Raw genomic sequence first — 12,208 nt, 5'->3', positions numbered from 1 at the left:
GCTGGGGAGGAGACTGGCAGCTTGGGGGGTGGGTGGAGGAGAGGGCCGTTGGTGTTGACTCCCCCTTGGGGCTGCTGCTTTGCAGAATGTGGGTTGTCGGTGTTTTGGGTTGGGCGTGCGTGACCTTGGCAGCGGCTTCGCGGCTTCAAGGCACTTGGACAGACCCGGCTCGGGAACAGCAATATGACTTGGATCGCTTGCAGAAGATCCAGTTTGATGCGCCAGTTCCTTCTGTTCGAGGCTCTCGCTTCAGCTTCGGTCGGTACAAGCCTTGGCCTCTGAGTTGGACCCGTGTGTGCTTGACGTCGCCAACATACCCTTCACCGCCCACCAACTTGATGCATTCAGATGGAACAGGCCAACGTGAATGCGGGTCGGCCAGCCCACGCTCTACCACGATTGGCTGCATGCACGTGACGGGTTTGTTCATCTGTTTGTTGCAACGCGCTTTATCCAAACCCCTGTCCGACTCCTGACCTCATCTCCTGCCCATCTCGATCGCTTGAGCCCAGGCGTGGAGCCCTCAATCGCCGGACGCCTTGACCAGGCATCCGTGCAAAGCTTGCCTGGACATTCGCAAGGTGGGTCTGCGCCTTCATGATCCTTGAAATGCACCCACTTTCAGACTGCTCGTGTCTGACCTGTGCTTCTCTGCCCACAGGCTTGCGACTCGAGTTTGACGGCGGAGACTTTTGTGATATCGTCAAACGTCATCGTAAAATGATTGTGGACATTCACTGTGGGGACCCAAACCCTGCCCACGTACAAATCTCCGAAGGCTCTGGTGCGTCTGGGACACCATGCGTTCAAAGCGGTTCAATGCCCATGTAACGATCTGCCCCCGCTCTTCTCGACAGGGCCGCTGGCGTGCATTTACAACCTCCAGCTCACGGGAGCCATTGGCTGCCCCTTGAACCAGTGCGTGTCACGGACGCTGAATGCCAACTGACACTCAATCAGACCCCATCTCATATTCCTATATGGCATTGTATTGGTACTTTTTGGGTCTGACCATTTTGCTTGTGGAATCAGGCGCCCTCGTCTGACTGGAGTATCCGGCTGCAAAAGCTCAACCGCCGCAGCCACGATTGCGGGTCAGCATGCCGTGTCTCTTTCACACCATGCACTACGCCGCTCCGTCAAGGATAATCACGCCCATTCAAGTCACAGCCACGCTGGTTGCTAGCGTGGCTTGCTGACCATTGACCCTGGCCTGCTACCGCGCACTCACCCCTCGTGAACATAGATTGCCGTGCAGGCGATACCTTGACCATTCACGGCGTGGGCTTTCCTCAAGCACCCATCACCATTCGAGTGGGCACGGAGTCATGCACTCGAGCGACGCGCAACTCGGAGTTTTCAGCCACCTGTACCCTCCCCACGCTTGATGGGCTTGATCTGGTCTGTGGTCTCGTAGATGTCCAACAGCCCTTCTTGCTTTGCTATATACTGTCAAGCGCTTGGTGCCGGCCTTTGATGCTTGTTCTGTATGCATCCGCCTCAGGATGTCAGTGTCACCTTTGATGGCTTGGCCACGCCCCTCAACCTTGACCGAGCCGTGTCCTATCATGCATCAATTCGGTGATGCATCCTTGCTGGACCTGTACGCCCACTTGTGCGGTCGCCGATGTGCTCACGTTTGACCTGTTGCTGGAGTAGAGACATTTTTACCTCGTTTCAAAAGCTGGGTGTCGGAGGTCTCAAGCAGGTTGGTGACGAGGGCAAAAGGTGCTGGCCCGGGGCGTGAATACGTGCTTAGCTCATGTTTTGAGTTTATCGATTCAGGAAATTCAAGAAATTTATCGCCGCGTGTTCCAAGGCCGGCAGTTTCCGCCCGAGCAAGTCCGGGCTCTTGGCATTTCGCACCCCAAAGGTTTGTGGCCAGAAACGTTTGTGCTTGCCTGGCGACACAGTCGAATGGTAACCCTCATGATGAGCGGCGGGGCCAGGCGTCTTGCTCCATGGGCCACCTGGCACTGGCAAAACCCTATTGGCGAGGTGAGCATTGAATTGCACAAACCGACTCAAATGAGGGGCAGAGCCAGTTCTCTCATCGACCTGCCTTTTAGGACCATTGCCAAGCTCTTGGGCTCAGATCAGGTCACGCTGATCAACACACCCAGTATTATGGTGCGTAAAAATCTCAAACGGCTGTCGACACGGCTGTTCTGCTGACTCCTTGCAAACAAAACCCGTTCTGAATTTCTTTCAATGGCTGTCGGCTCTCATGCACGTCATCAAAACCTTGGGCACAACGTCATGTAGCAAAAATACCTCGGAGAGAGCGAAAAGGCCTTGCGCCAATACTTTGCACCTGCCGAAGAAGCTGTGGCACGGCTGGGGGAGGCGAGTCCCACATACGTTTTGATTTTTGACGAAATCGACGCCATCTTTCGAGAGCGAGGCTCTGGTGATGGATCGGTATGTGTTTTGGTGTGCAACGCATCTCCATGGAAAGCGAGGAAGGGGTGCGCGTGCGCGTATGGCATTTTCCATGACCGCGAACAAACCCTTTGTGCGATATTCAGTCTGCCTCCTTGGCGTATGATAGCGTGGTCAACAGTCTGCTCACCCTTATGGATGGACTCAAGGTCTGCCGGCGTCGAGTCGAAGAAAAAGCGTGTGCAGGCATAGCAATGCTTGTCGTTTACAAACACATGCTGTCACCTATTGTCCTCGGCGCATGTGGCAGGAGCAAAATAACATTATCGTCATTGGCATGACCAATCAGCGGGGTCTCATTGACAAGGCGCTTCTGCGACCGGGCCGGTGGGTACAACCAGCAGGATTACACAATTGCCTTGTGTGAGCTTATCTGCTTGGGCTGAGGGGTTGGTAGGTTTGAAGTTCAGGTCGAAATTGCCTTGCCCGACGTCACTGGTGCGTTGTGTGCTTTACGCGTTTGCCGGCACGCAAGACGAGACTCGAGCTCTCAAGAACTCACCACACTATGGCAACAGGCCGACAAGAAATCTTTGAGATTCACACGCGAGCCATGCAAGCTTCGCAGCTGCTGGCGCCGGACGTTGATCTTGATGGTGCGAGTTGCACCCTCATTGCTTGTTAAGCTATAGGACCCCGCGATGACATTGAATTGGCGATGTGTGATTGGTTACAGCTCTGGCCTTTAGAACAGGACGCTTCAGCGGGGCAGAAATCGCGGGTTTGGTCCGGTAGGTATCATGTTGAATGCATGCTCGCGATGTAATGTTCGTTCACCCTCCCTTGTCCAGTCTCAGCTGGCACTTGGGCACGGGGCGCGCTGGTGCCAACTTTTAGGAATGCGGCCTCATTAGCTATTGCTCGGGCAGAGGAGGCGGGTGCCCCACTTCTGGTAAGCCAGCAGCATTGTGTCCAAACGTTTTAGGATCACGGCAAGCTTAATCGCGTCTATCAACAGGTTCAGCAGACCGACTTCTTAAAGTCCATTGATGCTAGCGAGCCAGCATTTACCACGCCAACTCATACCATCGCCCGAGACTATCTTCCCATGGGCTGGATGCGCACACGAAAAGCAAATGAGCAGGTGAATGTGCGCATGCCACCGCGCTCACGCAATGCTACTTTGAATCTGATACGGCTGTGAGACCGTGCTACAGGTGTTGCACACCCTGCAAGAGCACATTGCTACGAGCACAAGCCCGGAGGCTTCGACATCAGACGCGCTGCGCATTCTTATCACCGGCGCAGGAGGTGTGTCGCTACGCATGCATCTGTTGGGCCTTTTGTTCTGTCAAGGACTGAAGTTTTATGTGTTTTTATGGCATTTACGCCTGTGTCTGGACATTACCACAGGAGTGGGAAAGACGGCGTTGGCGGTAAGCTGGAGACCACACCTTTCCGCATGTTGACAAGTGCTGCCAGTGGTATTGATGAACTTTCCACGATGGCATTTCAGGTTCAAGCCATCCTACAAAGTGACGTGGAATTTGTTGAGGTGGGCGTGTGCCTCGTTTCTTGGTGCCTTTCTTGAACGCTGTCTGAACCGCAATTTGTCTCAGGTCGTGACGGGCGCTGAATTGGTGGGCTTGACCGACCTGGGAAAAGTAAATCGAATTCGACGGGCCTTTACTTCTGCCCATGCGGCTCGGGTCAGTCGTGATTCGGCGTTTGAGTGCAGTGGATGGGACATTGTGCCGTGACAGCCTCATTATTTCTTTTTTGGGGTCCTCGGTAGACGGCGGTGGTGCTCCTGGATGATCTGGATACCATTGTCGAGTACCTGCACATTGCAAATCAAGCGGTGTTCTCACATGCTCTTGCCAGCAGTCTACAGGCTCTCTTGGCAAGCAAGCCGCCGCCAAGCTGGTATGTGTGCCCAATGCCAACCAGCGCGATGAGATACATCTTTTAATCCATCTGTGTGGGTTTGACAACGCAATGTAGCAAACTGGTCGTGCTGGCCACCCGCACTGCCATGCCTTCGCATTCCGGTCTCCTTCCCTCTACGGCATTTGATCTAAAGTACGCTTTGGTGCTGGTTTTCGATTGGATGTGAGCTCGTATATTCTCACGGCGAATGGTTTGCTTTTGGGGGACGTGCGGGGTGCGCAGTTTGCATGTCAAACCGCTGGATGGCTCAACTGTCAGCCGTCTCGTCAGCGAGATGCTCGACCTCGAGGCTACTGTTGTCTTGCCCGAACGCTTAGTCATGTCTTTTAGGTCTGCTGTGCTGCTTGCTGTCTTGGACCAGAAGGCTTGGCTGGCGCACTTTATTAAATGCGTTGCGGAATGCCTCCCCTTGACCCCGTGCTGTGCTCGACGGCTGTCATAGAAATTTACTGCGAGTGCAATCACAGGCTGCAACAGCGGGCTGGCAGAGCGAGGTATGCTTCTAGTTGGGGTTGATTGTTGCCGGCAGCTTTTTTTTTTTTTTTTTTTTTTTTTTTTTTCGTTTCCTTTTAACCACAGCGTACCGTGCTTCCCCCGTGGTCGGGTGGCAGGAGGTATATGAGCAACTCTTGGCAGCTCAAGGTGTGGACGTGGGCAACGATGAAGCTAGTCTTGGCGCTCGTGGTGGTAGCGGGCCAGCTGGCCTGGGTGTACGCTACAATGATTCGACCGCGCGTTAAGTAGCCACCTGTAATTTCTATGAGACGCTCCTTTTGAATGCCGGTGATGGAAGTAAGAAGGCTGGTGCTTGCCATCAATTGTGGCTTGCGCAAAGACCAGAGACGCGATGCTAAACATCAGCCAAAAAGAAAAAAAAAAAAAATCTAATACATCCGGATGTAACACTCTTTATACTCATAGTGCCAAGGGCTTCAATATGAATTACGGCGCGCAGCGCCCGGCCTTCAAGGCGACAACCATTGGCACTATTGGTGGCATAAGACAGCAAAATGTGAGCTTCCCAGGCCGTGTTACGGCCGTGACGCTTGTCCAAATATTTGAATGTCCGTGTCATCGAGATCCTCAATCTGCAGGTCCTCAAACTCAACAACCGTTGTCACCGAAGAGTTTGGGGCCACGGGTGTGATGATGTCAAGGTCCCGCAGATGACGCAATTCTGCGTGAAGATCCAGCTCAAATTGACGAAGCAGCCGTTCTTGTTGAGAAAGGTCTTCCTTGTCTGTACGGGTGTTGTTCTTGTCGACGGCGGCGGGTGCGTCCTGCTCCTTGGCGGCACGCAAAGGAGGCGGGTTGGTGCGGCGCGGCGCAGCAAAGGAAGGTTGATAGGCTGGCCGAAAACCGTACTCCGAAGTGAAGTTGTCAAGTTGAAGGTGAATGCCGGGTGGTGGGCAGAAGGCAGTCTCGCCCGGAGGCAGCACCATCTCCGCCTCATCTAGTTGCGGCTGATCTCTCTGTTTGGTTGCCGCAGAAGCGCTGCCGGCTCCTTCGGGCTCAAGGGTACCAGGGAGGACGGTTTGTCTGGACGTTTGCGCGGCCCCACCAGCCGGTCCAGCCAACAGATGTAAAAACGGGTTATCCCCACTCTCCAGTGTGGAAAATGATTTCAAAAAGCCGTTGTAATCATCTGTGGTCTTGGCTCTCAGCGCTGCCATCGACGCGCGCTCCCGCTCAGAATCCGAATCCGTCGCCATCGCCATCGCCATCGCGCGCTCCCTTCCTTTGTCAGAGAAATATGACATCGGTGTGAACATCCGTTTGGAACGCATTTTTTCCTTCAAAGACTCAAAGACTCAAAGGCTTAGGGCTTAGGAGTTACGTTGAGGTTATTATTCAAAATAGAGGGGTAATGTGTTAAAATCCCACTACCCCAAAATCTTTTATTTTTTGTTTTTTTTTTTTCTTTTTTTTTGTTTTTTTTTTTGGTGGTCAAGGCGCTGGTGCACAGACCGGTCCGGGGGAAAGCTTGAACTCGAGGGGGAGGGCGACTGCTTGTCCGCGAAGGGCTTTGGGTCGTGCTTACCACCCCTTTCGATACCACCGACGCTGTGGTGGATTGGCTTGTGCAGCGTGGAAGGTGAAGGATTTGGCAGGTGGACGTGTCGGGAATCCGACTGTTCCGAGCCAGCAACCGTGTGTGTGTGTGTGTGTGTGTGTGTTTTAAACCCCCTCGCTCAGCGCATCGTTTACGAGCTGTTCCACCAGTCTCGGCAGCTGGCCGTGCCTGTGGGAACGCTTTGCCACACAGAGGCCCAGACTGCAGGTTCCCGCCATGGTCGCACGCCTACGGTGCAGTCCATGATCTCCGCTGTTCGCGTATTGACTCCCGTGCGGGACTTGGACAAACATTGCTGCCGCGCCTCGCCTCGCGCCTCCGTACACCTCTGCAGAGGTGCCCTTCCAACCTGCTTCTGTCAGAATGTCGTCGTCCATGGCTTCCAAACCCCGTCGGCGCGGGCGCACCCAGGCCCCGACCGCCGGCGCGTTTTATGAAACCGTCAGTCAGGATAAAGTTCAGGTAAGGCTTCATGATCTGCCTGTCTACTGCTCCAACCCTTGGTCTACCCAGCTACTCGCGCAGCTCACGGCCAGCCGGGTCTGTGTCATATAGGAGCGCGTTCTTCAACGAGCTCGCGCCGCCGTGCGCTCTGTCGAGACGACACGCCCGATGACCCCTGCTGATCGCAGCCGAGGTCGGCTCTGCGCCCAGCGCTCGCGTCCAACATCATTTTCCGTGATGTCACCTGTTCCGTCCTTTGCGTCTCACACGTTTTCGCAACTGGGCTATTGATGATAGGGCTCTTTGGAGCTTCGCGTGCCTCGAGCGGGTTGGTACCACGCGTTTTTGAGCCCAGTTGCCGCTCTGCTGTTAGCCTGAGCTCACCGCCGTCTTGATTTCTTGCTCGCCACCTCACCCTGACTGGCAACAGAAATGTTGACATGCGCCCCCCGTCAGCTTATCCGTACGTGACCCGCCTCCTCTTCTCCACCATTGCTTGCCCGCAAGTATACAACAGAATAGCAGCATTGTCCGGTCTCACGACTCAGGACCCTAACAATCAACTGTGGCAATCCTTAGAATGGGGCGAAAGCAGTTTTTAGCCGAAATGCCCGAATCCGAAGATCTCATGCGCCCCCCCACCGCCATCAGCGGCTCGTTTCGAGGATCAATCCCTGTGTGTCCCTACCGCCAATGCCAGGCACAGCCTGTGTCGAGCCTTGTTGCCTCTTGCCTTTCCACTCCACCCTTGCCTCTCAGCTCGCCCGTTGGCACTTTTCTCGTGGTGTCCTCGCGCTCTCTCACAAAGATGTACACGCGTCTGCTCTGTTGTGATTTGGATGCACAGGAAAACCGGAGTCAAAGCACCAATGCCGTCTTGTAAGCAGCTGTGATTGAACCGTGAACCTCTTGGCTTGATCACCGACCCACCTTGGTCATTTTATCAACCGCTTCTGACCCATTTGATTTTGCCCAACAGTGACATGGCCTCAAGCCCCACCACTTCATTTCGCGGTCGTACACTCAGTGGTATGTTCCAAACTTAGTATTTCTGTGCTTTTCACAAATCTACGCATGTCACACTCACAATTGCACCCGTGTGGGACTTGTGTTGGTGCAGCAACGGAAGCCACCGGCCCTACACCACCTGCTGGCTCAGTTCGGGCTTCCAGTGGACGTCGCCGCGTCATGCCACGTCCGCCCTCTGCTGCACCCAGCGATGGCATCGCTCGGCCTTCTACCCGGCGCGGCTTGCCCCAGGCTCCAGACCAAGCGTCACCGAGTCCTGAACCTCCTGTCCCGACGCCGCCTTCCGTGCCATTGGCAGGTGCTCCGCGTCGCAGCACAAGTGCCAAGGAGGACCGCGTATCCACCGCTACCCTTGATGAGGACGTCAAATGGAGTCAAGTTCAGGCCGTGCTCAATGAGGTGTGTCATCATGTGAAAAGCACGATTCAACCCGCCCTCACTTGTTTAAAACCGCCAGTTTCCCTCACACCAATGGCCCTCTGCTAGCTCGAGCCTGATATGGATCGTGACGCTCTGCTGAATCTACTGTTGTCCCTCGACTCTCAGCTCAACAAGGTCAGACTATCAATTATCTCATCTTCTGTTGAACTTTTGCAGTCTGTTTGGTGCATCAAGGCAACTTGATCTTTATGTGCTACAAGCCATTGTGATTTGAATGCCGGCTAACGCAACACGTGTGTGTGTGTGTGTGTGCGCGCGTGTGTGCGTGCGTGCGTGCGTACATCGACCGCCTTGTTTGACGTGCCCACACAGCCTTTTCGGAGCGGAAAGCGCAATGCAGCATTGTTGCGCAGCCTGTATCGCTTACTTGACTCGACCGATGCCATCACCTTGGTTCGAGTTCTCAAGCTCGTCCTTCGCGTACGTGGCGCCCTGTGTCACTCGTTTTCTTTGGCAGAACCTGGTTTTGATACGATTGTCTTGTTTCGGTTTTGTGTTGTTGTGTTTTTCTCATCACCCCTGATGCCGTTTGCAGGTAACGCAAAAAGGCGCTACTTTGAGCAATGCGTGCAAGCTATTTTTCAAGCTGAGCCGCGATGAAACCAACGACGCCACCTTCAAAGCCGAAGGCGTCATGGGTGCGTTTTCTGGCCTGCCTCAGTCTCAAACTCGCTCCTTTTACTCAAGCTTCATGATACTCTCTTTTGCACTCGGGGCCGCAGATATTCTTGTGGGCATTCTGAAGCAGGCAGACATTCAGGCCAACTGTGATGCCCTGGTATACTGCTGTGGGGCCTGCAAAAACTTTACCAGCAACAGCGGTGCGCATCTGATCTTGCATGCCACTTCTTTTATTCGGAAGATGTCATGCTGCTTGCGGTGCGCCTGAGCTAGCTCTCACGCCTTACCCGTCGGGGCGCACGCTTTGACAGACGAGGCCCAAGTCTTGCTTAGCAGCGCAGGATTTGTGGCAAGCGTATTGGGGCATCTTCGCGCTTGCGCTCATCAGGTTTGTTCCGCTAGCACGCTGCTTGAACTGTCATGTTGTTTGTTTGTTTGTTTTTTTCCCCACCTCATGAAACACCTTGCGGGGTATGACATGCGTGTTTATAGGCGACACCCACGAAAGAGATGATTAACTTTATGGTGCAGTCCACTGCCGTACTGCGCAACTTGGCTGTCAATACCAACCTGCTGACCGGTACGTGGTCTTGTCCAGCGTTGTTGTGAAACGCCACGTGCTCCCGGGCCTGACTTGCCATGTTTTCCCAATGCACAGGTTTAGTAGACTCGGCAATGATTGAGGTTCTGGCCGAGGTGCTGCACGCCTTCTTGGGCGAGAAGGATGTGGTACTGAACATTGTTCGCGTCTACGGCAAAACCACGCTTCAACGCAAAGGACGTGAGCAACTGCCGACGACCGTTGCCAGCGATCTCATGACGCTGGCATCCAACTTCCAGCAGCATCAGGTAGGTGAACGCGATCCGCGTTATTGCACCTGGCCGTGCCGTTGACACTTCCAACTGACAGCTACGATCATGATTGTTGTCAATGCCTCGCTCGACAGGCGATGTGTGTCCGCATCTTTTTTGTGCTTGGCAACATGGCTGCAGGCGATGAAGAATTACGCCAACACATCTTTGAGGCCACTGCCGACGGCACGGCTGTGTTGGGACATCTGGTGGCGCACAGCCAGGTGTTGCTGACGAAAGCCCGGGACGGCGCCGCGCTTGACAAGGCGGGCAAGCCGTCGGAGCTTCAAGACGTGGTCATTAAGATTGTTCGATTGCTGGCAAACCTGTGTATTTCGGAAACAGCGGGCCCAGGACTGTTTCAAGACACTCGGTTGGACGTGCTGCTTGAGCTCTTGAGTGACGATGTCTTGCAGGAACAAGAGGAGCTGGTCATCAACCTGGTGAGTGGTGTATTTCCATCCCGGGGCCCGTCCAGAGAGATGTTCTTTGGAACTGCCGATGGACTCGAGCTATAGCGTGCACTATGACGGAGCTGGAATCAACTGTCCATTGCTGCGCGCGTTGTATCGCAAAAGGTTTAACCGGCGCGTGCCTCCTCTTTGCTGTGGCTGCGTGCGTAGGCGGGGGCGATCAACAATTTGTCCTTCCATGATGTGCCCGACAACCGTGTGCTAGCGCTGCGCCAGGAGTTGGCGGATGTGCTGACCCCTCATCTTTTGAGCAGTCAGATGGATCTGGTGGTGGAAGTGGGCCGCGTCTTTGGCAACTTTAGCCAGCTGGCATCTGTGCGGGAGCTCCTGGTGGAGCGGCGCGGTACGTTTTTATTGAGGTCTTTGAGTCATACTTTGGCATTTTATTTTTTGAAGGATGCTTGGCAAAGTTTTTTTTTTTTTCTTTTTTCTTCTTGTCAGTCTGCCTCCTCACCTGCCACCACGGCCTTGGTCTTTGGTTGCGACTTGCAGTGCACGAGCTCATGGTGGTTCTCCTGAACCATGAAAACCGGGAGGTGTCGTTTATTGCTTGTGGAATACTGATGAATTTGCTGACAGACGCGGAGACGCGAGCTGCAGTCGAGCCGTACGAGTTTGCGGAAAGCGTCCTCGAAGTCTTGGACCGTGCCCAGCATACGGATTGGCAGCTGGCCGGCACCTGCTGCAAATGCGTCTGGAACTATCTAGCTGGTTGGGAGAGCGATGTCACCCCAACAACACGGCTGGAAGCCGACCACCTGCTCGAGTTGCACGATTTCTTGGGCAGCTTACTTGGTAGGTCGAACGTTCTGTGACGCACACCAACACTTTGCGCCGTGCATGGCCGGCACTGGTGCTTGCCCGCATGTTGTTGGCTCATGGATGACGGGTTTGCTGTCCTAACATGGCATTGTTTGACTCTTTCTTTTATTGTCACAGAAGCACCGCCGTCCAGCGCTGCCGAGGGCTTGGACGTGTATTCGAGTGAGTTTGAAGGCGTGGCCTCACACCTGCACGACGTCTGTGGTCAAATGCTGGAAGCGGCCGGTATCAACCCGGATGCAAGTCAGGACAGTGTGGCCGACGATGGTGAACATGACCTCGAGCCCCTATGACTTCGCCGTCATGTAATTGCTCTTTATCATTCTTTCATTCTAAGGTTGTTCGGCTTTTTTTTTCTTTCTTCTTTTTTTTTTGTTTTGTTTGGTTTTTGTTTCTTTTCCCTTCTCCTGCCTTCCCTTCTCGTCACCATTTGCGCTGATTTTGCCAGTTCAAGTCCTTTGTGCGTTGTTTGATACAGAACGGCCAGAGCCGCTGACGATTAGGAAAGTAGCAAGCGGTTGCAGCAAAGCTTTCCTTGCTCTCGGCTCGCTTCCTCACTTCTCTCTCTCTTCTCTCCCCTCTCTTCTCCCTCTTTGTTTTTTTATCTTGTTCGTGTATTGGTCTTCTTTGGGTGTGAGGCCCACGTCTTGTCGCTTGCACCACCAATTCAGGCAGTAAAACCCCATGCTCAACCCCACGGGTCGAAAGGGATTGTCAACAGAGTGACCACATTGTACCATTCTCCCTGCGTGCAGGCAGGCAAATCAATGCAACCCCTGCTGTTGCCGATGCACTCTCCACCAACAACGACGTCATCGCCTAAAAGTGTGACAGAGTTACAGTTAAAACTTTGTAAAGTGTAGCAATATGTCACACTTTGTACGATTTGCTATGCGTCCTGGCAAACTCTAGTACGATTGACCATGACGTCGTCTGCTCCTCTCTCTGACATTCTGTCTTTGGGAAGCTGTCGCTCTGAGTTTTCTCACCTCTTGAGGTGCTCTCTCTGGTTTGTGGCTCTTCTGAGCAATTCTCTCTGTTTTTACCTTTGTTTTCGACTCTACCACTTCTTGCTCGATGTTCATTTCTCTACCATCATCTTCAACTTCATCGCATCTCT

The 12,208-nt window shown here is 53.8% G+C and overlaps 3 protein-coding genes across 3 annotated transcripts; 2 read left to right on the top strand and 1 right to left on the bottom strand.

The window, feature by feature from the left end:
- Positions 1-1,917: 1,917 nt before the first annotated feature.
- On the top strand, positions 1,918-5,076 carry MONBRDRAFT_22669 (uncharacterized protein; the record flags this gene model as incomplete). Its single annotated transcript, XM_001743199.1, has 14 exons — positions 1,918-2,130; positions 2,266-2,421; positions 2,529-2,591; positions 2,693-2,769; positions 2,840-2,880; positions 3,119-3,173; positions 3,280-3,334; positions 3,368-3,526; positions 3,600-3,818; positions 4,002-4,091; positions 4,178-4,308; positions 4,387-4,464; positions 4,775-4,826; positions 4,912-5,076. The coding sequence occupies 14 exons, from the start codon at positions 1,918-1,920 to the stop codon at positions 5,074-5,076; spliced, it is 1,554 nt and encodes a 517-aa protein (XP_001743251.1).
- A 287-nt stretch (positions 5,077-5,363) lies between these two features.
- MONBRDRAFT_5524 (uncharacterized protein) lies at positions 5,364-6,056 on the bottom strand (the record flags this gene model as incomplete). The annotated part of the gene is made up of 1 exon (XM_001742877.1): positions 5,364-6,056. The coding sequence occupies one exon, from the start codon at positions 6,054-6,056 to the stop codon at positions 5,364-5,366; it is 693 nt and encodes a 230-aa protein (XP_001742929.1).
- A 1,777-nt stretch (positions 6,057-7,833) lies between these two features.
- On the top strand, positions 7,834-11,381 carry MONBRDRAFT_22668 (uncharacterized protein; the record flags this gene model as incomplete). Its single annotated transcript, XM_001743198.1, has 14 exons — positions 7,834-7,879; positions 7,971-8,045; positions 8,178-8,278; positions 8,366-8,434; positions 8,633-8,740; positions 8,856-8,958; positions 9,043-9,141; positions 9,253-9,329; positions 9,434-9,521; positions 9,600-9,790; positions 9,889-10,236; positions 10,417-10,609; positions 10,759-11,061; positions 11,206-11,381. The coding sequence occupies 14 exons, from the start codon at positions 7,834-7,836 to the stop codon at positions 11,379-11,381; spliced, it is 1,977 nt and encodes a 658-aa protein (XP_001743250.1).
- Positions 11,382-12,208: the final 827 nt, after the last annotated feature.

Source organism: Monosiga brevicollis, genomic scaffold, assembly GCF_000002865.3.
Source record: "Monosiga brevicollis MX1 MONBRscaffold_3 genomic scaffold, whole genome shotgun sequence".
Taxonomy (NCBI): domain Eukaryota; class Choanoflagellata; order Craspedida; family Salpingoecidae; genus Monosiga; species Monosiga brevicollis.
This window is presented reverse-complemented; position numbering and strand designations above follow the sequence as displayed.